Raw genomic sequence first — 26,647 nt, forward strand, 5'->3', positions numbered from 1 at the left:
TGACCCAAGTTGCGAGCGTCCTCCTGGTCTCCCCAACCCTGGATCACCCTCCTTTTGATTTACAAACTCGGTAGCCAACATCTTAGACTCCTGGGTTTTGTTGAGTTTATGCTTTTTTTTAGAAAACATTCTTCATATAAATATGGCAACAAGCTAAGTCCTTTTGCTTTGAACCAGAGCTCCCGCTTTTGTTCTTCTCGAATGCGCCAATTAGCCCTTTGAAATAAAGAACTCGAACCATTGTTTTTATCACACTTCATATATATTTGCAATTTCAGATTGCATTCTTTACGTTCTTACTTCCGTTCTTCAGTTCACGTGCAGGAATAGAATTCTTTCCTGCTTCTTGGAGAGATCAACCGTGCTGTTCATGCTTGATAACTGACGCAGCTGTGGTGTAGCGAACGAAGGGTTTGAATCTTGCTTGATTGTGAACGTCAACTTTTCCAGCAACCGAATCTACTCCACCTTACGGAAGACCGGACCAACGCCTACATCATGCGGCTAAAGGATTATTTCATAATTGAAAATCCGGTTGCTGCTAGAACAGCGGCCGATCGAAAGGCAAATCCATGGCACTATTTGCTGTATTATATCTATACTAGAACTTTCTATTTACTAGGTTTGTGCGTCGACTCACTGCAAAAATTCGGTGTTGCAAGTTCACGAGATAAAATAGGAAATTACTCTAACTTCATGACAAATCTGTTCCAGGTTGACGACAAGAACGCTGATGCACTAATAAATCACGCAGGACCATCGTCATCGTTAGTTTCATAAACATTGAACAGACAGGAACAACAGTGCAACACTAACACAACATGCATCTTCAATTCTAGGATAGGGGGCCCCGTGGGGCAGGGCGTAGGATGGGACTTTATTCAAAAGCGCGCGCAGACACACGCACACACACAGGCGACTGTGAAATTGAAGAAGCATCACATCGATCAGGGACGACGGCAAAGACGATGATCAGACGCCCTTGGCCATCAGGGCCTGTCCATCGCCTAGCGGCATGCCTGGACTTCCGGGCAGCATTTGCCGTTGGAGCAGCACTGCGCAGCCGCGGGCGTGGCCATCATCAGGAGCAGCAGCTGCACAACCACCAGGACCATCACGCAGGCAACAAACCTGGTCGTCGTCGTCGTCTTCTTCCTGCTCAGCGCTGCTGATGAACGGCCGCCGGAAGCCATCTGTTCTGTGCTTGTACTGTAGGTTGTGTAACTTCATGTGCTTGTACTGTAGGGGCTTACGGTCAAGAAATAATCAAGCATCATGGCGAAGATTTTAGCTGGAAAGTTGCACCTATTGTAGGCGGCTTACGGTCAAGAAATAATCAAGCATCATGGCGAAGATTTTAGCTGGAAAGTTGCACCTATTGATCCTATGGCAGGTGTATGCTAGTGGAGGTGGAAAGCCACATGGAAGGTGATATATAATTTTTCAAACTTTGTGTACTTAAATAGAAAATTAATTTTTTTAAGACGTTTATGTAATACCTTTTGCAGGTTAAGCATGTTCAATGGAGTGATTGATTCGAGGGAGGTGAGGATGACGAGGGGAGCATCCTCGTCGGAGAATACCTGTCGCACCTCAAGGCAAGATGCAAAGCTTGCTAGGTTGCGTCAAAAGGTAGCGCAACGTGACGTCTACTACGCCGACTACATAGCCACTCAACAAACTCAGTTTACTAACCTTCTAATAGAAAAGCTTCAAGTGAGTATGAATTATTGTCTTTGGTAACAAACTTTAATCACTCCAAAACTAATCAATTTTTGCACAGGAAACGCTTAGTCGAGCGGGGTTGAATGTTGACTTGTCGTCCATTCAGCGTCCGCCGCCGGCACCATGGAACTTTGCTTCTCCTTCTGGAGCTCCGGTATGAATTTACTATCTTGAGCAGAAAATTGTCAATTACAAATATAGTTTCTAAATGAGTGGTAATTTAATTAGTAACTAAAGATCATGAATATATTTCATTTTTAGGTTTATCCTACTCCACCAGCAAATTTAGCAGCACTTGGGAATGGAGATCAAGAGGTCGGCTCGAACTCATTTATGAATGATATTTATGCTACCAACACTCCTGGAAGTAGTGGGCATAACTCTTACAATTAGGCGAATCCAAGTCTAAATGAATGACCTTTATCTTACTTTGTATGGATGTGAACTTAAACTTAGCTAGCAAATGACTTTGAGTTTGTATGGACTTTTATTTGAGTTTACATGCACTATCTTATGACTTGTATGAATTTAGTAGCATATTGTGATCTATTATACTTTTGTGAATTCTGGATGAATTTAAAATTGTGTGAATGAATTTGAAGGTTTGGCCTGGGCCGGGGCATACACAAATTGGCCAGCTCTCTGTCTAGATCGGGCCTTTAATTTCTGTCGGCCAGCTAAGCTGATGGAAGTCAGCGTCACGACGGTAATTTCCGTCGGTTCTAGAAGCCGACGGAAATAGGTGGATAACTTCCGTCTATCAAAGAAGCCGATGGAAGTTACCGTGGAGCCCGTAATTTCCGTCGATGCGCAAAGCCGATGGAAATTGGTGGCTAACTTCCGTCGACCGGAGCCGACGGAAGTTACCGGGCGGGCACTAACTTCCGTCGGTTCTCTGCAGCCGGCGGAAATTAGATTAACTTTCGGCCACCACTGACGGAAGTTACGTAATTTCCGACGATTAATTTCCGTCGGCTATGTACCGACGGAAATTAGCTTATACCGATGGAAATAGGAATTTCCGTCGGCAAGATCTAATTTCCGTGCGTTTCTGGCCGACGGAAGTTTACGTGATTCCTGTTGTGGCCGGTACACCTTGATCCAGGCCTGCCGCCGTAAGTAACTTGTTGGCGACCCTAGCCTATTTATAACACCGAGGTATCGATCACTGGGATGCTAATAGCCGGCCGGCCGGCCAAATAATCGATCGATCTGAAAGGATCCCATCATGCATACCCCTTTGTTTAACAATGGATGGAGAAGAATAGCCTTGTTTTCGGTGACCTAACATGGGTGATGCTTCAATTCGATCGATGACTTCTATTTGCGATGTGTAGTATAGGTCATTAAGAAACACAGAGCGCCGTCTAGATCAAATAATATCAAGTCTGCAGCGCAGTTTGGTCATAACAAAAGATATGATTGTACTAGCTAGTAGCGTGTACTGGTATTACACTACAAGAAATGACTCTACTTGGCGAAGTCTTTACCAATCTTAAAAACCATATTTGCTGGCACGTCTATAAAGTCAATGCTTATTTACATGCATGTCTATCCAGTTGTGCCTACTTCAGACTCATGTATACTCCAATAGATCACAGCAGGCGCTGTAAGCAACAGCTACTCACCTCTTGCGCCGTTCCGTTATATTGATTTAACGGCAAAATGCTATGCAACTGTTGATGTTTAAAAAGATTCCTGTGTGTGCCAACATCATTGTTGGTTCCCACTGCCGCTCTTCCTCTGATAATGACGGATCGGACATATGAAAATTGTGCGTGTTTTTGAAGTAATTCTACAAATGTTAGCATGGATTTTTTTTTAATCTTTGCTTCCATTAGACCCTGCTTGAAACGGTCATGCTTCTTGTAGCTTGCTCTCTCCTTTTCCAACCCTAAACCCGAGCTAATTGTTGATGAGAGTCCTCAACCGCGGCCACTAGAGTGCTCCGGGGTGGCAATCGCTGCGGTGAGCTGGTCTTTCTCCCTATCGGGGGCTTGTGATTACCCAGTTTTTGCTGCTCAGCATCAACTCTACAGGCTTGTCTCGAGGCAGCAAATGATGTTTGCATCAAGTTTGCATAGGGAAGATGACTTGCACCACAATTCCGAGATGCAAGGATCGCTTCTGCCGAGGGTCTCCTGGAAAGTACAGGTTTCCATATCTGCGGTGCTGGCGGTGGCAAAGCATCATCAGCATCATTGGCTGTTCTGAGCAACCAATTCTCATTCAGTCATGGCACCGATCGATGCGACGAACCGCAAAGCAAGTGACCTGCTAGGTAGCTTACCATCGAGAGACAAGGATTGCTCTGGCTGATGACTGTGCGGAACGTCACAATTGGGAAGACATCAAACAATGGCATATCTGATCCGAGGCCTTTGGCCGGTGGTTCCATCCCAAGCTCGCGTGTGTGCGGCTTAATTTGTTATTGAAGTTGGTTCTCTATGGCCAAAGGTAAGGTTGGGAACTATACATTTGCCGACCGTGGTTGTGAGGGCTGCGACTTGAGTGGAATCGGACGAGAAGCGGCCGAGAGGCAAATAATCCTTAATTTCTAAAGCGCGTAATGTTTCCACCTAAATTTTTTATTTAATTCGTCTTGTGTCATTGATAGATCGGCCTTAGTCCATCCCGTATACGAGTCGGAACAGCCCTTCCGTCCACGACTCGATCATGTAGATCTCTAAAAATTAACGCACGGACAACTAACGAATCCGATACATATATCAATTTTGTCCGTAGCAACGCATAGGTATATTTGGCTAGTAATCCCCAATATGCGCGAAGAGGACTGGCCTTGGTACTATATGCTGTATTATATATACCGGAACTTTTTATTTACTAGGTTTGTGTGTTACTCGCTGCGAAAAATCGGTGTTGCAGGTTCAAGAGGAAAAAAATAGAAAATTATTCGAACTTCATGATAAATCTGCTGATTCCAGGTTGAGGACAAGAATGTTGCATTAATAAATCACGCAGGACCATCGTCATGGTTGGTTTCGTAAACATTGAACAGCCAGGTACAACACTAGCATACATGACATGCATCTTGAATTCTATGGTAGGGGCAAGTAGCACACAACGGCCCCATAGGGCAGGACGTAGGATGGGGGACTTTATTCAGAAGCGCATGCAGACACGCGCGCGCGCACATACGGCGGGCAGGCGACTGTGAAATTAAAGAAGCATCAGGGACGACGGCATAGACGATGATCAGACGCTCTTGCTTGGCCATCAGGGCCTGGCCATCACCGTGTGCAGCATTGCGGGACTTCCTGGCAGCATTGAGATGAGTCGCAGCACTGCGCAGCCGCGGGCGCGGCCATCATCAGGAGCAACAGCTGCACAGCCACCAGGACCATCACGCAGGCAACAAACCTGCTGGTCGTCGTCGTCTTCTTCCTGCTGATCCGCGCCGCTGAACGGCCGCCGGAAGCCATCTATCTGTACGTGAGTTCTTGGCCCGTTGATGGACGCCGGTACAACACCTATATATGCCAAGTTCGACGACATGTAGAAAACACCAAATCAAAGCATGCAGTGAGTGTTGAGGCCGGCTAGCAATGTTCTGGACGAGAGTTATTCCAGGAGGCGAGAGATGAAGATATGAACAGTGCACGCACCAGATGACGATGGATCTATGAGAGCGAGCGAGCGCAGCAGCTGCTAGTTGTTATGTTTATTAGTGTCCTTGATGCAGTAACTTAATTGTTGGCAACCCTATAGCTAGCCTATTTATAGCACCGAGGTACCGATCGGTCTGAAAGGATCCCATCATACAGTACCGGCCCCTTTGTTTATAGGGTTTTAGGGCCGGCCAAATAATGTTGTTAAGTCAGAGTGCCTTCCATGTGGTGAAGGATATTAATTAGCATTTGTCAGTTGATGTTTACAAATGCCATCAGTGAGATGCTCGGATTAGACTCTACGGCTTTTGGAGATAGCGAAGAGGTCATCATACTACAATACTAGCTAGTACTTAACAGAGTCTTAACCAATCTTAAACCATATTTGCAGTCACGTCTATAAAGTCAATGCATGTTCACATGACTATCCAGTTGTGCCTATACTTCAGATTCATATGTACACTCCTATAGAACAGTGTTACAGTACTACCTGGAGTAGCATGTACTGTTGTTATACTTCAATTAATGATAGTACTTCAACTAATGGATGGAGAAGAGTAGCATCGTTTCTGGTGACCAAACAGGGGTGGTGCTTCAAATAATAATCATCAAGTCTGCGGCCCCAACTTGAAGTTTGGTCATAACAAAAGATGTGTGTAGATTATTTAGGCCTCCTCCAAAGGTTAGAGATAGTTGCTAGCTTATATATCTACTGGTAAATATGCCTGTGCATTGCTACAGGTAAAGATCAAACGTACTTTTTAAAAAGTATGACCCTATTACAAATTTATACTATTTTTTAATAATTAGAAGAGTAATAACTATAGTTTAATTTTACATTAAAATATTGTAATTTATGCTGCCAAATATTTTTTTTTGCGCATGGACTATAGTGCCCTTTGGCTCTATGCCTCTTACTCTTGTCGGAGCTCGAGAACAAAGCACAATTACGATTCGCAGGATGCTGATAGAATCTTCGAGCTCTAACATTAGCTATCCATGCGACAACGTAACATAAAAAGGGTACTAACGAAAGTTCAAGAAAATTAAGCAACTAATTTGTCATCAAAGCTCTAATTTTTCCCGGAATTTATTGAGTTGGTTTTCTATTTATTTATTTTGTTTCATATAACACTATATAAAAAATACCAACCAAACATAAAAAAGTAAGAAAATATTTTTTGTTAACGCTCCAACTTTTCCTAAATTCATTGGATTGGTTGTCTATTTGTTTTGGTTTTTAGCAATATTTTATCATTCAAAAATGTAAAAAATTTAGAAATTCCTTTTTTCTAGGCTAAGCCCGCCCATTTCTTCTCTCTGATCGGCTTGGGCTCATCCCTTCTCTCTCTCTCTCTCGCTTGAGCCACAAGGCCGAAGGCCTAGATAACACAGTCGCAACCCCCTCCTCTTTCGCTGCCAGGTGGATCCCACCTGTAGAGGTCTTCTTCAACCTCGAGTCTGAGCCGGACTTGATGGCTGCACGGCCCCAAAATGCGATGATGAATCCGCCTCCCTAGGGCCTTCAGTGCCAAGTCCCTCACCTAAACAGAATTTTATCGACCTCCTCTTTCCTTCTCCTACCTCAATCCATCTCTATCTCGAGGGCCGCGGCACAGCAGCACTTGGAGCAGGCGCTGCTCTTGCAGCTGCCGCCACAGTCCATGTTCCCTGGCACCACCCACGTCATGGCCTCCTCGCCGCGCTGCAGGTGGGAGACTTCTTGCTTTCTCATCCGAGTTTTTTTTTTCCATCTCTCTTGCCAGCTCGATCGACGCGGTGGGCATGAGCCGCCGTGCCTCCTTATGCTCAGCCACCGCCCGTACTACTTCCCCTCATCCATCGCTCTGTCCGTTGATGCAGGCTAACAGGTAGTCCGGAGCCATCCTCGGCGTCGAGATCTTGAGGATGGAGAGGCGACGATGGCATTAACCGATGGCGGCGGCTACTTTGGGCGATGGTGGTTCTGCGGCGGCACGAGGGGTCGCGGACTCGGCTTGCGGCGAGGATATCGATGCATCCGTTTTCGATTCCGAAGGGAGGTGCTTGCCGCCGGTGGCACCGCACGCCAGATATGGGCACCTTGATGCGATGCTAAGACGTGGAGTGGCCGCCGTCGTTGCCGCGCGTGAGGGCGTGAGGGGCGACGCAGACGAAGCACCTCGGGGAGGATAGGATAGCATGCGTGGTCGGGACGAAAGGAAAAACGGGCCGCGGAGGAAGGGGATATAAGTTCGGTCTACGAAAGGAAATACAGGCCAGTCCAAAACGGACCAAGAAAACAATTTTTACTTTAGAAATATATAGGTAGGGAAGAGGTAGTGTAAGAGATATATCCTCCAACAGTTAAGAGTCAAATAATAGCTCATACATATGGATAGATCCATATACCAACCTCAGTAATTTGAAGTGTACGTAAGACTATTTCTTGAACAAGAGATAACTCTTCTTTCTCTCTTCCACCTAGATATAAAATTGGTGTGGCATAGTCATGAGCTAACTGACCCACATCCTTTTTGGAGGAGATCTTAGAAAAATACTCGTATTACCTTGGTTCGATTCTGACGCCGGTTTGTACTACCCCAAGTACACTCTACGGCTTTTGGGAGCGAAGAGGTCATCGTATTACAATACTAGCTAGTAGCGTGCACTGTTATTACGCTACAAATAATGACTGTACTTAGCGAAGTCTTTACCATCTTAAAAACCATATTTGCTGGCACGTCTATAAAGTCAATGCTTATTCACATGTCTATCCAGTTGGCCTACTTCAGATCCATTTATACTCCCATAGAACAGCGGGCGATGTAAGCAATAGCTAGCTCATCTTGTCCCGCAGTTTCATTATATTGATTTAACGGCAAAATGCTATGCAACTGTTGGTGTTTAAAAAGGCGGGTTAACTTTGTGGAGTATTTGCTAAAAAAAAAGTTAGAGAACAGGTTCCATCAACTTTACCCGCTTTTGGATATGAAGAGCATGCTTCTTTCTCAATTTCTTGTAGGAACCGTTAACCGCAACTACCCTTTTCAGGCTTGGATTGGTTTTTGATGCAGTACAGAAGCCGTTTCCTTAAACTTGGTCCATCAGATATATAGATATAGATATGGAGAAGTTTCTCAATGTCAACCTTTCACTACTTTATTTGGATGTGGTGGTGCATGGCTCGACAATTCACTTGACGATGCATTAAGTATGAATTGGTTGCGCGTGTCTCCAAGATGCTAGATCCCCTCACTTGTGGGGATATCTAGCTCGTGGTCCTTATGATCCTTTTTTTACTGTGTCAAACTACTTGTACTCTAGTGTAATTGGGCGAAATCGGTACTGTCGGATTTGTACTCTGGCAAGTCCACCTGGAGTATGCTCATGTAGTAGATTTATAGGTGAGGGAGATCGTAAGGATAAGAATTTGATGGTAACACAGGACGCAAGGCTTTTTAGACAGGTTCGGACCCTAGACCTGTGTTCGGAGTTGTATTGAATGAACTAGGGTTTCTAGATGAATAGGCTAATTGTATTGTGTTTGATGGGTACCCCACGGCCCCTAATATAGCCGAGCTATCATGGCTTACAAGATAGGTTAAGATCTACTCGGGTTGTTTATAAGAAATCGGATCGATTAAGATACACAATATCAAGGCTATCCGATTTGACCCAGATCCTGATCCCAAAGATCTTTTCCGTCATCCAGCCGAGTGCCTGTCCGCCAGGTCGTGACGTGGAGTCGTTCCCTAAAGAACCGGACCCCACTCGATAGGGAGGTACCGGGGTCTACCTCCGTCGAGCCCCCAAGCGCAGAATTGCTGAATGGGTTCCTACCGAAGTTATGAAGTTGGTCGGTGCTCATAATAGCAAAAAGCACCCCTCCAGATCTACAAGCTCTTGCAGCGGTCTCGACATTGATAGACTCCTGCCCGATCTTCAGTCTTCAACGGGATGCGCTCCTGAGCGCACCTACATGTAGCCCCCGAGCCTCGGAAGGGTTTGTCTAGAAGCATTTTGAGGGTCAATAGAAAAGATCTATCCCCCTCTCTCATCAGTTTAGAGGTCACATGGGACCAAACGAATCATTCTGCAGCGTCCAGACCCCAAGCAGGTCACTGGCGGAGTCATGGAGACATGCCGAGTCAATACGTGGCACCCATGCCCCGAGCAGAGTTGCTTGCAAAGTCACAGAGAGACGTCGAGTCAATATGTGGTGTTCAACCCCCAAGTAGGGTCGCTGGCGGAGTCATGGAGACACACCGGGTCAATATGCGGTGCCAGCCCCCCATGCAGGGTTACTGGCAGAGTCATGGAGACGCGCCGGCTCGATTGTGGCGTCCAGCCCCGAGAAGGGTCACTGGCAGAGTCACGGAGACACGTCGAGTGGCTTCAAATTTATTTCCTAAAACAAATTAGGGATCAGCGGATCCCCATGCCTGTGGGAGAAACTTTCGAAGCGCCGCTTAAAATCTCGCCGTCAGTTGCCTGACGTTGTCTGTCTTTTTACCATTGCTTCTCTCAGGGAAGGTAGTGATTTTTACCGTTGAGGCCGATGGCGCCATCAGAAGTTTTACCGTTCCTCTGCTCCTTCCGGCATACACTCCTCGTCCGCCGTTAGAGGCAATTCGAATGCAAAACTGAACGGGCTGTTTAGGTCTCAGGCTAATATAAAGGGGATAGACCCAGCCAGCCCTTATCCACTCGCTCTCGCCTTCCTTTGCTTTCTCCGTTGCCACCGATTCGTTTCAGATCTCGCCGGTGCCCCCAAAGCTTTCACCCTTTCTCCTGCGTAGCCGTTGCCGCTGCCCCTCCGCTGCCAATTCTGCCGAACCATGGGATGGCCAGCGACTCCTCCGCGCCTTCCTCGCCGGCGACCGCCGACTACGGCAATGTGCCGCTGCTGCCTAGCGAGTCGTGGGCACCGAGCACCCTGACAGAGGAGGACCTCCAGGACATTAAAGTGCTGCTTGGGCGAAAAGTTCCCCTCAGAGCACCGGACGAGACGGTGGTGTTCTGGTCCTTCTATGAGAAGGGATTCGGTCTACCTGCAGGAGCGTTCTTCCGCGGGCTTCTCCACTGCTACGAGTTGGAGGCTACGGACCTCAAGCCTAACCTGATTTGTAAGTTGCAGAACACCATAGAAACTTCTTAACAGCTTGTACGAGGATCTAGTTGGTTTATGGTTACTGTTGATTAATGACATAAGAATGCTTCAATTCATATTAATGCATAATTACGATCATACTTAAACGATCCATTTAGGCCTGAACGTGTATTTGTTTTGAGCTCACTCAAAAACTCTCTAGATAAGCAATGAGATACGTGGGCCATACGTGGAGCCGACGCTAGCTTCCATGCACGCCGTCTTTGCTCCGCGACCGTGACTCGCCGGGTGCCACGCCAGAGTGCCGCCGCTACTGCCCGGCCACCTGCTCCGGCGCTCCCCTGTCATGACGACGTGAGTGCCGCGATCAGGCTGGGCATCAGAAAACAGGCCAGCAAGCTGATGCCATCGTTGCCGTGCACGCTGGCTGCCTCATTAATGCCCTCGACGTCGCGGCCGCGAAGGATTGCTCAAGGGCGTCCAAGCGCGCGGACATAGGCCCGTCCTAGCGGCTTGCACGGCTGGGGGACGGCGGCGCCATCAGCGGCCTGCGCCACGGCTCGACGGAGTTCCGGCATGACGAACCGCCATAGTTTGGAATGCCGAGGGAGAATGGACTACTGGTCGGTCCCCACGTCCCCGAAGCATCCGGCTTCAATCTCAACATTTTTGAAATAGGAAGACACCAGATTAGTGGTATGTATGTTGTTACTATTCCTCAAATTAATATGCTGATTTGTAAATTAGAAAATTAATTGTATTAGATATGGACTCTTTGGCCTAGTCTAGATCATTAGATTTTCATGAAATCCGACGGTGTATATTTTTTTCTAGTTAACGTGGTAATTTCTAAATTCTATCGGTGAACGTGTAGCTTTTTTTAAGCACTATTGTATTAAGATAATAGATAGATAGACGGCGTATTTGATCAGAGGCCTTAATTTGACTGGTGGTTTCAGCCCAAGCTCGCGGGCGCGCGGCATTGTTACTCAAGTCGGTTCTATGGCCACCCCAGCCCAACGTGCGCAAACTTGCAGGCCGAAATCTGGACGGCCCAGCAACCCAGCTAAGTAAGAGGGAGGCGACGAGCCCCTTGCCACTTACGGTCCAGGCCCAATTAGAAGTGACCTGGCTGGCCCCAACCGCGTCCTGCCCGAACCCTAGCCAGCAACATTTACCACGCCTCCGGCCGCCATCGCCGGCGGCGACACCCTCTCTCGATGGCTGCTGCTCCGCTCTACGGCGGGAGCGCCGACGACTCGGCGGAGGACTACTCCGCGGCGGCCACCGTCTTCCGCTTCGACCCGCCGCTCCCCCTCCTCCGCGCGCCCGTCCCCTCCGCCGCCTCCGCCCCCGGCGAGCCCCCCGTCCTCGCCTTCCGCGACGCCGCCAGCTGGCGTGCGGCCTGGGACGCGGCCGAGGCCAACCTCGTCTCGCAGTGCGAGGTAAAGATTCCCCCTCTGACTACCCGTCTCCCCCCACCCGGATCGCGCCTGTGTTTAGAAAAGCGCCGAATTTTTTTGGATGTGTGGAACACTGGAACCAATGCGCGAGGGAATGTAGCCGTGCGGGCAGGATGGTTACAGATTCGGCGCGTGTCTTGGAATTTCATTACGGTGTCTGGAGCGTGTTCGGTGCAGCTATCAGCGCTGGAAACCTTGCCTGTGAATTGTGATTATGTTTTGTTCTTGCAGCTGGCCGAGGTGCCCCGCGCTAGTTATGCGAGGCACTAAGTTTAGCAGCTGCACATATCAAAGAGGGCAAACCAGCTCCTGGCTACTGGAGTTCAGTGGTTGGGGTTGACAGTGCTCCATAACGTCGTACTTCTATGTTTGTTTCCTTTGTGTTCTTTTTTTTTTTACATTGTGACACATTCTTTGTGGAATGCTGCTTATGAAGTCAGAAAAAGAAAACAGACTAGTTGAGCTTACTCGGTTGGACTACTAATTGAGCTTACTCGGCTGGACTTGTTTTCATCCTTCTGTACCCCATTTGCCCTGAAAAAAGTAGTACGATGGAAATAGATTCAGACTACTCACAAAAAGTAGGGCGCAAATAGATTTCAGCTTGTAGCTTATATTGTTCAGGTGTCTGGAGCATGGATGCAGCTATTGATGCTGGAAACCTTGCCTGTGAGATGCGATTATGTTTTATTCTTGCAGCTGGCCGAGGTGCCTCACGCTAGTTATGTGAGGCAGTAAGTTTAGCAGCTGCACATATCAAAGAGGGGCAAACCAGCTCCTGGCTACTGGAGTTTAGTGGTTGGGGTTGACAATGCTCCACAACGTTACACTATGTTTCTTTATGTGTGGTTTTATGTCTCCTGTGGAATGCTAGTTATGGAGTCAGTAATGGTTCTCGTCCTCCTGTTCCCCAGTTGCTTTGTTTTCTTTCAATGTATTTTTCAGCTTATTGCAGCGGTCTCAACTTTCATGCTTTTACATTGAGCAAAATCACAGCTTATTTTTTCTGAGAATGATTGATTGTTGGCTGACTTATTGAGTTCTGGTGCTCGTTTTTTGGAAGAATAACATCCCCTGCACTTTCTCCACAACATTAGCTAGAATTTATTATGCATCCTTTTACACAAAAAAAAACACTTTTTGATCAGATGAGTTATTATGTTTTCTCTTCTTTGTTAATTTAGTTTCGCAAATCCTGATTATATGCAACTTATGTTCTCTTCTTCAAGTGAAATTTCCATGTTCACTTCTGTTCTATCTCAGATGCTATTGATTTTTGGTTTCGTCACTGAGACAGAGGAACCTTGTTTTTCCTTCTTTTTTTTTCTGTTCACTCATACCTAAAATTCAAGGGATTTGATTTATCATTGCAGCTGGCCGAGTTGGCTGGCTGAAGTTCTGCCAGTCAGTAAGTATAACAGTTGCATACATTAAAGCGAGCAAAACCAGCTCATGGCTACTTAGTTTTAGTTGTTGTGGTTGACACTGCTATACAGTACATGGCAAATGCACTTCTCATATTGGTATTGGCATCTGTCAAGGCAGAAACAGAGCTCAGTTCGCAATTAGAATGCATTTTATGGGATTAAGTGATTCTTCCGTGTGATATCAGCCTTTATTAAAAAATGATTTCATGTCATAGAGTTGCTTTATGAAGTGGTATATCATAAATGTCAATGCATGATCTCAGAAGTAAGGAAATTCAAATTCTTGCAAATATAGTTATGCTGCCTTGGAATATGCATATGCCTACGTATTTCCTGTGTAGAAGCGTTGCTTCCTGGAGAACTGAAAGGCTGAAATTTTCATATTTCATCTGTGTTGCATAATTTATGTGTGACATGTGCTTTAACTTATGTAGTTTACTTAGTACTAGATTGAGTTTCATAAGAGTCCCTTCACAACCTTGCAGGCTGGTGCACGATCAGGGTGCTCAATCACTGCATCACGCAAATGCAAGCCCCCCTGGTGGAAAGGCTTATTTGGAGGTGCCCCAACTGATTATGAAGAAAGGGAGAGATGTGAAGAGCGAGAGATGGCTGCTTGTCTGGAGGCAGCAAAGGAGGCTTGCATTACGTTTGCGAAGGGAAAATGCATCGCACCATTCCGAGATGCAAATATCGCCTCCGACGGTCTCCTGGAAAACACAGATTTCGATGTCTGGAGTGGCGGCAGTGGCAAAGCATCATCAACATCACCGGCTGTCCTGAACAACCAGCACTCGTTCAGTCCTGGCCCTGGGGTGACAAGCTACAAAGGAAGTGACTTGCTAGACAGCTTATCATCAGAAAACAAGGATAACTCTGGTTGATGACTGCATTAATAAGTTAAACTTGTCGAGGCATCATGACGGGATTAAGAACTAGACCCAATAACAAAATGATGGCATAACATGAGGCCTTATGCTGGTGTTTTCATGCCAAGTTGGTTCAGTGGCTGGAGACAGTTAGGAAACTACTTTGTCTGCATGGGTTGTGAACATTGAAAAAGGGACTGGACTTCTGTTCCGATGGCCGAGCGCAGGAGCAGTAACCATGGAGTGGTAAGCAAGAAGACTGCCTGTGGTTGTGATGCCTGTTTGGACTGTTTTGGATCGTTCATGCACAAAGTTTGTCAGTGTGCCAGTTGGTGAAGGATCGATTCGGCTGCTGAGGTTCCCTTGGATGCAATCCTGCTCGCTGGATCCTTCTGAGAGCTCAGGATACGAAGGGCATGGGAGTGCAATTAATCTGTGCTGTGCCGGAGTATATGCACTGTGAATAAGTTTGGAGTGTGAATAATGGAGTCTAACCGTATGTGTGCTGGCGCAAGCTGCTCCCAAATTGGCCAGTTTCCTGATCCTTTTTCATTTCTTTCTTTTTTTCGCTGGCACGGCAACACCTCTGTAAAACTGTGCAAGTGTTGTTTTCGCGATTCAGGGCCAGCATCCGTGCTCGACGCTGTACCTGACCAAAACCAATGTATTATCGTCGTGCTGCATGCTTCCCCGTGGTTTGGTACTCTGTAGTCTGGTAGGCACCCTGCAGTCTGCAGCTGCAAAGGGAGTCTCCTGCAGGTCCTGCTACGCTGTCCTGTACAACTTTTTTTTTTTTGAAGAAGAAGCTGTCCTGTACAACCAGACTAGGGATATTGAGGCCTCAGAGATCAGTGAGTTGCTGTGGTGGCCATTGGGGCTGCTCTGGTAGTCTGGTTCTGAACCTCTCTGTGCTTGTGGCTTGTCCTCCATCTCCATGGAGTTGGAGCTCCGTTGAGGCATCGGATGCCGAGGGCAGTGACAGGGCTCCACATCCACGGCGCTGCGCCTCGGTTTCCTCTGGCCTCCCGTGCTCGTGCTCGCGCGCGCGCATTTTGAGACGCGCCATGCCATTGCCAATTGCCATTCACCTCTCCCTCGCTCCCTTTCCGCCGAGACGGACGGGCGGGCGCAGGGCGGCTCCACGACAAGCAAGTCGTGCCTACAGTGCCTGGCCAGGCAGAGGAAGCAGCGCAGAGTACTCGTGCCCTGGATGCCCGTGCCCTGTCCGACCCGGGGGCCCTGCTTGTCCCGTCCGTTGGGGGCGTGCGCCCCAGTCAGTCAGTCAAAGGAGTAGGGGCGCGCGCCCCGGCGACGGCCTGTCCCCCTCCCCTCCGCCGCCGCCGGCGTGGCTCGGCAACCCGTTCTGAAATTAGGCTCGACCATTTGCTTGTATTAGCTGTCAGTTGAGTGAACGCATCACATTTTCCCCCCTGCCACCTGAGTAAACACACCTTTAGGCCGTCTTCAATGGTTGAGGAGCCAGTGCACTTCCTCTAAATTTGTCCATCTTATACTATAAGAGATAAAATAAATTACTTCTTCATTGATTTGTCTTATAGCATACTCCTTCAAAGCATCTTGGGTTTCACAACCTCTCTCGTTAAGGCTTTGACCAACAGTTTAGCTTAGAGCTAGATGAATTAGTTTTTAAAACGTTGAACGGTGCATAAAGCAAAGAGCTAGCGTTAGGGGCCGTTTGGAAGGGTTCCGCTTGAGGGCGGAGCCGGAGCAGGCTGAGCTATATTTTTAGCTCTAACTGTCCGCCCGCAAAAAGACTCCGGCTCTTCTAAAACCTTCTGCTGAAGCTCTTTACGGAGCAGCGTGCTTGGTGCGGCTCCTGCAGGAGCTGCCGGTGGAGCCGGAGCTAGAGCCGAAGAGATGGTCTGGCACATCTCTCAATACATTTGTCTCTCATGACACGTCCCAATGCTATCTGCTGCTTCTGTTTTTTACCTATCTCTTCCGGGTTAGAGCTAGCTGCTGGCTTATACCATTGGACACGGTCTAATGAAGTGGGTTGTCCACGTTGTTTTCTATAAGCTAGCTCTTGGGAAGAGATAGTACACACTCTCTTCTTATCTTCTCTTTTTTCCATGTAAGCAAAATGATGAGCTAGACTTCTACAGACTAGCTGAGATGGTATTGTTGGAAGAGACCTTATGTTATCTTTCTCAATGCAATATTCTTAGATCAGTATCAGTGGGGAGTGTCATTGCACAGTTACCAAGACTAAAAACTTGGTAACTGTGCTGGAGAAATATCACGGTGATGACATTCCTCTCTTATTTCATAAAACTCGCTCTTCTCTCTCCTTATAAATAACTATGCTATATTAGCAAATTTATTGATGTGATACGCTTATCACACCCCATTAAGATTGACCTTCGCTGTTGCTACACGACGAGAAACGTTCATCCTCGTAACGAGCACATTTGCACTGATCTTAGCTGAGTAAGACAAGGAGGTACTGGGCTCATGCAAGCCAAGCCAGTTTTCCTAGCTGAGTAAGACAAGGAGGTACTGGGCTCATGCTTCTCCCTCCCCCACTTCCCCTAAAATGCCAACAGCTTTTCAAGCCCCAAATCCTACACGTGCTGCCTGGACCGCTCCAACGATCACGTTGTCAAGGCGTGTCCCCGTCACTAGATTGCGGCTTGCATGCAAGAGGACTTTCCACAAAGATTTTGCCTTGCACATCATCAGTGGAGTAACACAAGGAACATTTACCTTATTACTGCAAACGCGCCACCATTTTTTTACAGTAATTCGGTTTTACTTTCTTTTGTAAACACGCTCTGTTCATGCTCAATCAGTAGAGGCAAAACTCCAACTATTCTGCACACAATGCTGGAGCCTGAAGGTATGATGCTCTTTGTCTTATTGTCTAGGTTATTGGTGTCGATCAGGAAGTTGCAGGTGTGGCATGATCAGAATACTGTCAGGACTCAGGACTGTATGCAACCAACCAAACTGTGGATCAGCATTCAGCAATTTGGTAGTATTAGACACGTTTCCACCAATCTCTCCGTTCTCAGCTGTCACCCATCTCAAACACCCTCTACAATACAATCATCAACGACCTTACACCCAGTTCTTCGCGAACCATGCCGATTTCGCGAGAAAAATGATACTCTGAAACCTCCTGATCTTGGCCTGGGCATCTAGCTAGTTCTAGTAATAGTTCAGGAGGTTGCCGCTGACGACGTTGTTGCTGCAGGGGAAGCAGCCGCAGGAGGCGGCGTCGCTCCCAGGCAGGTGGCGGTGGTGGCTCGTCGCCCTGAGCCGCCGGGTGGTGCTGCCGGCCGCCGCCGCGCGCCGCAGCTGCTGCAGGTGCTGCGCCTGCGCCGTGGCGCGCCACTCCTCGGCGCGCCGGTGCACCGTAGTCATCCGCCGCATCAGCTTCTCCTCCAGGTTCGACCGCATCTTCTGGATCTTCACCTGCCGAGAGCAACCACGTTACAAAAGTGTCAGAACCTTGTTGTGCAATTCAAACCTTGCTGACAAGAAGATGACCAGTTGGGACTCTGCTGCAATGTGTCATCTAGGATGTATGCAGCATGCCTTGAGCAACTACCTGCTCGGAAAAAAAATATTGGGTATGCCTGACCACTGCAGCATGGAGGGAAAAAGGTTCAAACTTTGAATTCAATGTCTGTACTAATGTAACATTGCATATGCATTGGTGATAGTGTATTAGTACCGCAAATCACCATAACAATGCCCCCAAGCACATGCCTTGATCTTAGTCATCATGGTTAAACGGATATCATATCGCTCGGCACTCTGGGATCGAAGCTCTTCACATGGCTTTGAGGATGACAGTCCAAGTTCGGAACAAAACCAGCCAAAGGATTCTGAACCTCGATGCGCTGTTGGTAAAAGTGAGGATGATTGCATAGAAAGCATTGAACAATCATGGTTCCCACCATCCTAAACAGCTCGGATTAGCAAGGCGACACAGAGGCAGCGGACAGGAATTTGCAGGGGATTTGGCTTGGTTGGAGGCTGTGGAAGTGTAGGAAGGAACACGGAAATGACAGAGCTGTGATCTGATCCCAAGTCCCAACCTTCCTCTGCAATTTCTAATTCTGAAATTTCTCGATGCACAAAAAAGAGAGTACCGAGTTCAAACACATGGCTACTGAACACTACACCCTCTGTTTGTACTGACACCGGCCATTATGAAGTTTCCAATGCAATGTGGGAAGTTTGAACTGGATAGAATCGTGATAAAAAAAATATTTGAACTGGATATAATATCATAAGTTCAAAATAGACATGTAGCTGCAGGATTTGAAAAACTCTGCTCAGTTTGCAGTTCAACTGGTTGCAGACGCCGCAGCATGCCATCACGGTCAGGAAGGCAGGGTCAGAACTCAGATGCAATTCCCCTACCAAAGATTAGGACAACATATCCCCGATTTTCCCATACCTAAGATTTTGACAAGCAAGTTATTTCAGTGAACACTATACTAGTATACTCATATAGCTGAACTCACAGGGCAAAGATCACAGGTCTCCAAAAATGACCGCAAAACTCTCCTACAATTAGAAACATGATGCAGACTACGCAAAAATGACTTAATGGCGCAGCCCTTCAGACTAGCATAGGGAACCAATTAGCACCTACAATTTTCTGATTGTGTAATCTGAACCTGAAACATGATGCAGACTACTATGATGCCATAATCAAAGGTTACCACATGAGTTGTGCATTATTTTATATTTGCAACTGAACTTTGCCCATGAGTTATGCAAAAGATGGTACTACCGAATTTGGTTTTACCTCCAGCTTTCTTGATTGTGCTTCAGCCTTGGCGCTCTCCAGGTTAACCCAAGCCTGGATCTTTGCCTCTTCCCTCTGATACCTAATCAAACAGGAACAGAAGAAAACTCAACAAATTCATATCTGAATCCCTTATCATAATTCGTAAGCTCGCTCGTATCCAATCTTCCTGCAATGCTATCTGCAGTGCAGCATTGCACACACCTGATGCAGCTCTTGGCCCTGTCATCGTCCTCCCACCGGCAGTCGCCGCGTTTATTGCAAGGTGGCACACCACCGGCGCCGGCGCCGACGGTGGCCTCGAAGTGCCGCAGGCTCTTGGACACCTCCTCTTCCTCCTCCTCCTTGGAGCTCCAGTTGACGAGCATGGCGTCGAACCGAGCGCCCAGGTCCAGCTTGGCGAGGTGGCAGTCCGCCAGCTCCGAGATGTCCATCCCGCCGCTGCCGGCGTACGGCACCAGCGGCCCCGACCGGCTCGCCGGCGTGTTGTGCCGCGCCGGGGAGGTGCTCTTGAGCGGCGAGTGGCACGAGCTCCCCAGCGGCGTCATCTCCGTGCCGATATCCCTCCGCTTGTCGCCGTCGGCGGCTGCCGCCGCCGCCGCGCCCTTCGCCGGCGCCGGCTCGCAGTACGCGCTCCGGAACACGAAGGTCTCCTTCGACGGCTCCTCGTTGTCCGTGAACTTGTCTGCGATTCAATGCAGCAGCCAGCATCTTGCAAGCTCAGCATCCGCAGACGAACAAATTCCAGTGCCAAATCAGAGCAACAAATCCCGCGAGAAATAAAAATGTCACCTTTGAGGAGCACTTCTGCCGGCGGCGCGTACAGCGCGAGCGCGTGGGCGTCTGAGAGCGCGTCCACCGACCTCCTCACCGCCACCGCCGCCCGCTTCTCCTCCTCGCCGCCGCCTCTCGGACCCAGCCCGCTGCTCCGCTGCCTGGAGAAGGCGGCCTTGCCGTTGCCGGTGCCGTGGTGGTGGTCGGAGTCCGACGACTGCCGCAGCCACTTCTCGGCGTCCTCCCACTTGGACGGCACCGACCTCCTCGGGGCGACGAGCTGGTGGTGGTGCGCGGGGCTCGCGAAGAACTGCAACGGCCGCCCGGGCGTCGCCGGGACGACCTGCGGCGGCGGCTCCGCTCGTCTCCTCTGCGCTGAGGCTGTGGAGGAAGACGACGAGGAGGTGGTGGAGGCCTCCTGGTGGCTGCTCCTACCGTGGCCGTTGCTGCTGCTGCTCCTGGTCATGGTCGCCATGGGGAAGGAGGTCCTGACGAGCCCGGAGGTCTCCTTGAGGTTCAGGCTGCAGAGCGGGTCACTGGATGTGGGCCCAAGCACGTTGCCTCCGACTCCTCTTCCTCCTCCGACTGCTGTAGCAGCTCCTACTCCATGGAACGAGTTCTGCAACGGATCAATGGAACAAGAAAAATGATTGTGTCAAAGATGAAAACAGCAGCTTCAAGAAACAGCCATCAGCTTGCTTTTGTAACTGATCTTTTTGGATGAAGAGACTAGAGAGCAAGTGGTAAAAAGGAGGTGCTTGTCACTTACTCGTCTTGTGGAGGACGGCAAGGTTGAAGAAGCAGGCTGGAGGTAAGGGGAGGAGGACTTGAGCTCCATGGGAGAGTGTGTGCTCCTCTGGTTATGTGAGCTCCACACTGACTGAGCTCTACTTGCTTCAGCTGAGAAGAGTAACAGTGTCTGTGTGGGCACGAAGATAAACAGGCCACACTAGTCTGGACTTGTGGCCTATGATCAGGACTCACAGGAGGAGGTCCCTGCTCTAATCTTGCTAGGTAATACTAGTCAATTAGCCACCATAAACACTGCCTTGTCAGACACTCACACTTACCTGGAATCCTGCATACAGTACCAGCCATGGGATTACTGCCTACAGCCTACAGGGGAGGCCTCTGGCCTGAACTCTGAATATCTTTTTTATGTTTACAAAGAATCCTAGATTCAGGAGGATGTAGTTTCAGTATTTAAAATGCCATCTACATGTATAGAAAATGTCCAAGACGACCAGCTTGTCATGTTCCATTGACCATTCTGAATGTCCAGCGTCACAGGTCCAGCCAGTTATTACAGCAAGCAGGTCAGGTTTGCTTTGACCCTTTGGTCACTCACCTCACTCCAGCAAGCATGATCCATCATGCATGGCCGGTGCTGGCGTGGCAGGTTGCTCTCCGCATCATTAACGGCGTGCCTCACCTCACCTCATCTACCGCCGGCTGTCGTTTGGGTAGGGTCACAGGCCAGAACCTCCCTTTTCTACTAGACTCTTGAATTCGCTATAGGTCAGTCTGTGACTCATGGTGCTACAGTTTTGTGCCGTGGAAACTTTTTACCCCCTTGGCAATGGCAATGGCAAAGGCAGCATCTTTTGATCTTTTCTGATTTCTGAAGCACACCTGCACAAAGGCTGCCTTTCCGGATGATGGTGCATTCATGGACAGATTACTCTTGCAGAACACGCATACTCCGGAGGTGATATGGTTTATCATCTCTATGTCAAATCGACTGTCATGCTGCAATTGGTCGTAGAGTTCAATATACTAGTTTGGAGGAGAAATTCTAGGTTGCCAAGAAAGTTGTACCTAGAAGAACTGTTATAGGGCGGAACAGAGATCACTACGCAAATGATGACGGATTTGCTCAAACCATCTTCCAAATAAGAGAGACGCAGCCACACAACAATTGCACTGTGAGCAGCAAGTGTACAAATTTTCTTGTTCCTCTTTGTAACAGCAGCTGCTCATCTAACATGGCTAACCATTCACTGCACTGCCATTCTTCTGCGTTGGCAATGGTCCGGTACAGCCTGAATCTCTGAATCGCTGGCGAAGCTTCTCTTTCTTTCCTCACTTGCCGTTCGGTATACAATGATCCTCTTGAGCAATGGCAGCTAGGATCATCAACCGGCCCTGTTAAAAACAGCCGATACAGCCCCACGCATGTCTGTTCCTTGTTCTTGCCCTTTTCTGAACGATGCATGCAATCTGCTCTCGGTCTCCTCGCAGCTGCCTGCCCTGCCCTGCCCTGCCCTGCATTATCATTAACCCACGTGCCGCCACGATTTACTGGTGCATTGGTAGACCAAGTAGCCAACTAGGAGCAGGACCAATCGTCTCTAGCTCCATGCAGATTCATTTCCCTTCCTGTGGAGCAGGCAGTAAAACTGTAAAACATCTCTTTTTTTTTGAACCTAAAGGCAGGAGCGCCGCCAGATCATATATATAAGAAGGAGTAGAAGGCGGGTGCTTATAAGAACTGTAAAACATTTCTGACCAACGTATATTCAGACGACATTCGGGACTAATTTTTAGTCCAAATCGTATCGAACATTTGGATACCAATTAGAAATATTAAATATAAGCTAATGTAAAACCAATTGCATAAATGGAGACTAATTCGCGATGGACTAATTAGACTTAATGGATTCATCTTGCGAATTAGTCTCTATTTGTGCAACGGATTTTATAATTAGCCTATATTTAACACAAATATTACGGGATTAAAATTTAGTCATAAGCAAACAAATAGCAATCGATCAAGAAAGACGTTACTGGGTATGGGTAGGGATCACATGCGAAAGCTACGGTGGCTTTGTTTCTCCTAAGAACAGGAAAAGGCAGGGGGGGCCCTGCCTGCGGCCTGCCAAGCAGCATACAGTGCTCTTGCAATGGAGAACAGCAACCGTCCCTGCGCTAGCCGGCAGGCCACCGCGGGCCTTGCCGCGTTCTCTTCTCCCGATCGAGCTGCAAAGTGCAAAGCACTGACGCAGCTGGAGGCGTGCGCCGCATGGCCGGCCGGCCGGCCCCCCGGTTCGGCTGATGGTCTCAGTCTCCGACGAGGGCGAGGACAAGGGCAGAGAAGAGAAGGATGGATGGAGGTCGTGACTCGTGAGCTCGTGAGTACTAAGAGCTAGCCCAAGCCTAGCCTAGGTAGGGTTATCCCGCTGCTGAACCAGACAGCATTGGCCGGCCAGGACGCAGGCATTCAGGGACCAAACAAAGCAAAGGAGGAGTCATCAACCAGACCGGCGAGCTTCTCCATCGAGAAAGGAAGCCAAATTGTGGGTAGTCCAAAAACTCCTGCTCTGAGCCACCGGGAGAGGCAGGAGTAATTATAGGGAGTAGGGATTTTAAAAAAATTGAGCTATAAATTTCAACTAAAAATTGCTGCTTTTTTCTTGTGGAACTCTATAGAATAGTGCTCCCTTCATTTTAAATGTACGGCTTTTTAAAAGAAAAATAGTTGTGCTAAATTCCATACATTTTAAAATGGTGAGAGCGTAAATATTTGTGATATGAAAAAAAACTATATGAGAAAAATAATTGTGCTAAATTCCATACATGCTTCTTCAGGTTATGTATCTTTTTTTAAAAAAAATGTTGCAAGATGGCAGGCAAGCGTTCATCGTAACACACTGGATCTGCTTTCTTCTCCATATTCAGTCCTTTTCAGCCCATTTCAGTTCACTGGATTGGCTGGCCGATTGGGATATGGTAGTGGTGATGGTGCTCATCTAAGGACTTCAGGAGTCGAAAATACTCTTTGGTTAGAGTGTGGACCAGCTTTAAGTTTGGTGCTTGTCTCAGAATGCTGGCCTTCAGAGTCTCTACATTTTGCTCAAGGAATCATCTCATTTCGCTTGAATTGTTTGTTTGCTTGAACACTAGTGCCAAGTTCTATGAGGCTTGTCTGCAAGCTGGTAGCCCTTTGCATTGCTCCTCCATCTGTGCTCCGTTCTCTGGATCTAAATGAATGCCTCAAATGCATGAATATGGTTCATCTGAAATTGTATACCGAGACTAGGTTCGTGCCTGTGCGTTGCCACGGATACAGTAGATTTATGAAAAAATTCCTCACATGCTATTGGTGAACGGTACTAGACAATGCCGCACATAACTATCTGTCTATGACCTAAATCTGCATAGCTGTACGAACTCTGATTCACATTCATAGTGTGGATATAAGTAAATGTAAAAGGCTAAAGGCATAAAAATGATATTCAACTCGCTAGTTAGAGTTTACCTCTGCAAATCGTCCCTATTTATATTTATAATGTTGCCCACAGTGCGCAGAGCTGGAATGAGCGCCAAGGCCGAATCCAAGTAAAGGCCCGGTTCCCTGAGCCCATTACCGACCTGCAAGCTTAAGTTCGTCGGCCCGCGAGAAAAGGGCCTAGCCTAGCGAAAGTACGTTTTGTGGCCCAGGAAAGATCCACGGCCCACCCGCCATGGCCAAGCGAGGCCAGCATCATGAATTCACTCTGCCAGCATCTCGTTCGATCTCGAGCAACTCAAGTAAGAGGAGGAGCATGGGATGCGCGCATGAATCTTGGCGGTTGTGCAGAGTGGACCAAGCAAGCAGGGGCCAGTCAGCATGCTATCTCGACGTTGCTCGTGGAGTTGCTATTTCAGGCCTATTTTACTGACAAATTATAGGCGAGGCATCAGATCCTCTGCAATCGCTCGTTTCGACGTTACTTGGCAATCAGCCATCCGAACCACCCGCTGCCGATCAAACCGCGACCCTTGGGCAAATGGATTTGGCGGACCGCGCCCATCTCAGCCTACGAACAAGAGCACCAGCGTGGCCGGCGGGCATGCCGCGGTAAGAGTGGGACGGGAACGCGCCGCTGTTCGCCGCCCTTGGCGGCGCGTCGGGCATGTCCATCGCCCGGCGCACCTCCCTGACGCTGGAGCGGTGCACGATCGCGGCCATGCGGAGCTGCCCCGAGTGGGAGCTCGGGGCGTTCCCGCTCGCGGCGGCGCTCCTCGGCAAGCCGCTCGCCCCGCTCGGCCTCCTGCTGCCGTCGCCCGACGGGGGCCGCGGCGCCGGCATGCACAGGGACGACGCCACCGTTCGGTGGCTGGACGCGCAGCTAGCCGCCCAAGTCCGTCGTGTACGTGGCCCTCGGGAGGAGCCGCTGCGCGTGGAGCTGGTGCACGAGCTGGCGCACGGGCTGGAGCTCGCCGGGACGCGCTTCCTCTGGGCTCTGAGGAAGCCCAGGGGCGTCGCCAACGCCGACGTCCTCCCTGCCGGCTTCCAAGAGCGCACCGACGGCCGTGGGCTGGTGACCATGGGGTGGGTTCCTCAGATCGCCATACTGGCGCACGATGCCGTTGATGCATTCTTGACACACTGTGGCCGGAACTCGCTCACCGAAGGGCTACTGTACGGGCACCCTCTGATCATGCTGCCGGTCATCGGCGATCAAGGGCCGAACGCGCGCCTCATGGCGTGGAGGAAGGTAGGGTTGCAGGTGGCAAGGGATGATGATGATGGATCTTTCGACCGCCATGGTATCGAGAGTGCAGTCCGGGCTGTCATGGTAGAAGAAGATACCAGGATGGTCTTTGTAGCAAATGCCCTGAAAAAAAAGTGCCTCCTACTCACTAAATCATACTGTTATTTTTAAGGAAAAAATCCATTTTACTCCCCTCAACAATTCACTTTGTCCACTTAGTATCCTAAATAAAATTTAGGCTGAAGCTACTACCCCAAACTATTTCAATTGGTCCAATCTATCCCCTAATGATATTTCTCTTTTCTATTTCTCCACTTATAAGTGGAATTTGAACTTTAAATTTTGCAATGTAACTTATAATATGATGCCCTATGCTAGAAAAATACATTATAATTTTTTATAAATATTTTTCATGCAGAATTGTATTTTTTGGATAAATTTCATGTTAAATGTTTCCAAATTATGAAAATAACCATGAAAAACTTTTAATGTATTTTTTAACATATGACATCATGTTCTCTATCCACTCACAAAATTTCTACTTAAAATTCAATTCATACACGGAGAAACAAAGAAGAGAATACTATTAGAGGGTAGATTGGACTAATTGGAATTGTTGGGGGAGTAAATTGAGCCTAAATTTTGCTCAGGGGTTAAACGAACAAAGTGAATTGTTGAAGGGAGTAAAATGAACTTTTTCCTATTTTTAACACCAACAAACATCCTGTTAGTGAGACTTCGTCACCGGAACAGCCATTTTGATGAGATCTGTTGATCACTTCATTTCAGTCAAATGATGCATGGCATCTGATGTCTAATAATAATGTTACGCTTTCCAGTACGAGTGAGATGCAGAGCGCACTTAAGCTTTTCCTTAGTCCTCACATAGGTCTATATATAAACTATCAAAGTAGGCGTCTCGATCGGTCTTAAATATTTCAAGTTCACTTTAGGTCCAAATATGAATCCCCTTAAAAGGTTTAATGATCTAGACAAGGAGATGCATGAGGTAAGAGGTTGTATCTGGTCAATAAGTAGCTTACATGGATGAACTTGTGCAGCAACATAGGTCTTGCAGCACCATTGATGGTCACTCAACTCCGGCCGCTCCGGATCCAGCCGAGACTTAATTTTGCAGGGTTTTATATTATATGTCTTTTTTTTTGTTAAACTTTGTCAGTGGTTGTCTCCGATGTACTAGGAGATAAAGAGAATAAGGAATTGTTTTAACTTTTAAGTCGAGTATATATTATGTAACAAATCATAGTATAGTTAGAAAAGCACATCCGCTTTAGCGAAATCTAAGTTAACTTACAATAAGCAATTCTGTTAATAGAAACACCGCTCTTGCATGAGAATTGCATAGCCTGTGGCACGTACATCTCCACTTAGTGTCAAAAAAAAA

At 48.0% G+C, this 26,647-nt stretch overlaps 2 protein-coding genes and 1 pseudogene across 2 annotated transcripts; 2 read left to right on the top strand and 1 right to left on the bottom strand.

Moving 5' to 3' along the window:
- The first annotated feature begins 11,567 nt into the window (after positions 1-11,567).
- Positions 11,568-15,021, top strand: LOC112903459. The gene is made up of 2 exons (XM_025972731.1): positions 11,568-11,891; positions 13,822-15,021. The coding sequence occupies exons 1-2, from the start codon at positions 11,667-11,669 to the stop codon at positions 14,218-14,220; spliced, it is 624 nt and encodes a 207-aa protein (XP_025828516.1). The 5' UTR covers positions 11,568-11,666; the 3' UTR covers positions 14,221-15,021.
- A 2,140-nt stretch (positions 15,022-17,161) lies between these two features.
- LOC112903227 (remorin 4.1) lies at positions 17,162-20,831 on the bottom strand. The gene is made up of 5 exons (XM_025972458.1): positions 20,535-20,831; positions 19,784-20,384; positions 19,196-19,676; positions 18,992-19,073; positions 17,162-17,643 (listed from the first exon to the last, which is right to left on the bottom strand). The coding sequence occupies exons 1-5, from the start codon at positions 20,601-20,603 to the stop codon at positions 17,377-17,379; spliced, it is 1,500 nt and encodes a 499-aa protein (XP_025828243.1). The 5' UTR covers positions 20,604-20,831; the 3' UTR covers positions 17,162-17,376.
- A 3,766-nt stretch (positions 20,832-24,597) lies between these two features.
- LOC112872340 lies at positions 24,598-25,413 on the top strand (annotated as a pseudogene).
- Positions 25,414-26,647: the final 1,234 nt, after the last annotated feature.

Source organism: Panicum hallii, chromosome 8, assembly GCF_002211085.1.
Source record: "Panicum hallii strain FIL2 chromosome 8, PHallii_v3.1, whole genome shotgun sequence".
Classification (NCBI taxonomy): domain Eukaryota; kingdom Viridiplantae; phylum Streptophyta; class Magnoliopsida; order Poales; family Poaceae; genus Panicum; species Panicum hallii.

Coding starts and splice junctions, on each gene's coding strand:
- LOC112903459 (XM_025972731.1), top strand. CDS start 11,667: ATGGCTGCTGCTCCGCTCTACGGCGGGAGCGCCGACGACTCGGCGGAG. Junction 11,892..13,821: donor ACCTCGTCTCGCAGTGCGAG/GTAAAGATTCCC, acceptor ACAACCTTGCAG/GCTGGTGCACGATCAGGGTG.
- LOC112903227 (XM_025972458.1), bottom strand. CDS start 20,603: ATGGAGCTCAAGTCCTCCTCCCCTTACCTCCAGCCTGCTTCTTCAACC. Junction 20,385..20,534: donor TGCCGTCCTCCACAAGACGA/GTAAGTGACAAG, acceptor GATCCGTTGCAG/AACTCGTTCCATGGAGTAGG. Junction 19,677..19,783: donor GGCAGAAGTGCTCCTCAAAG/GTGACATTTTTA, acceptor ATTGAATCGCAG/ACAAGTTCACGGACAACGAG.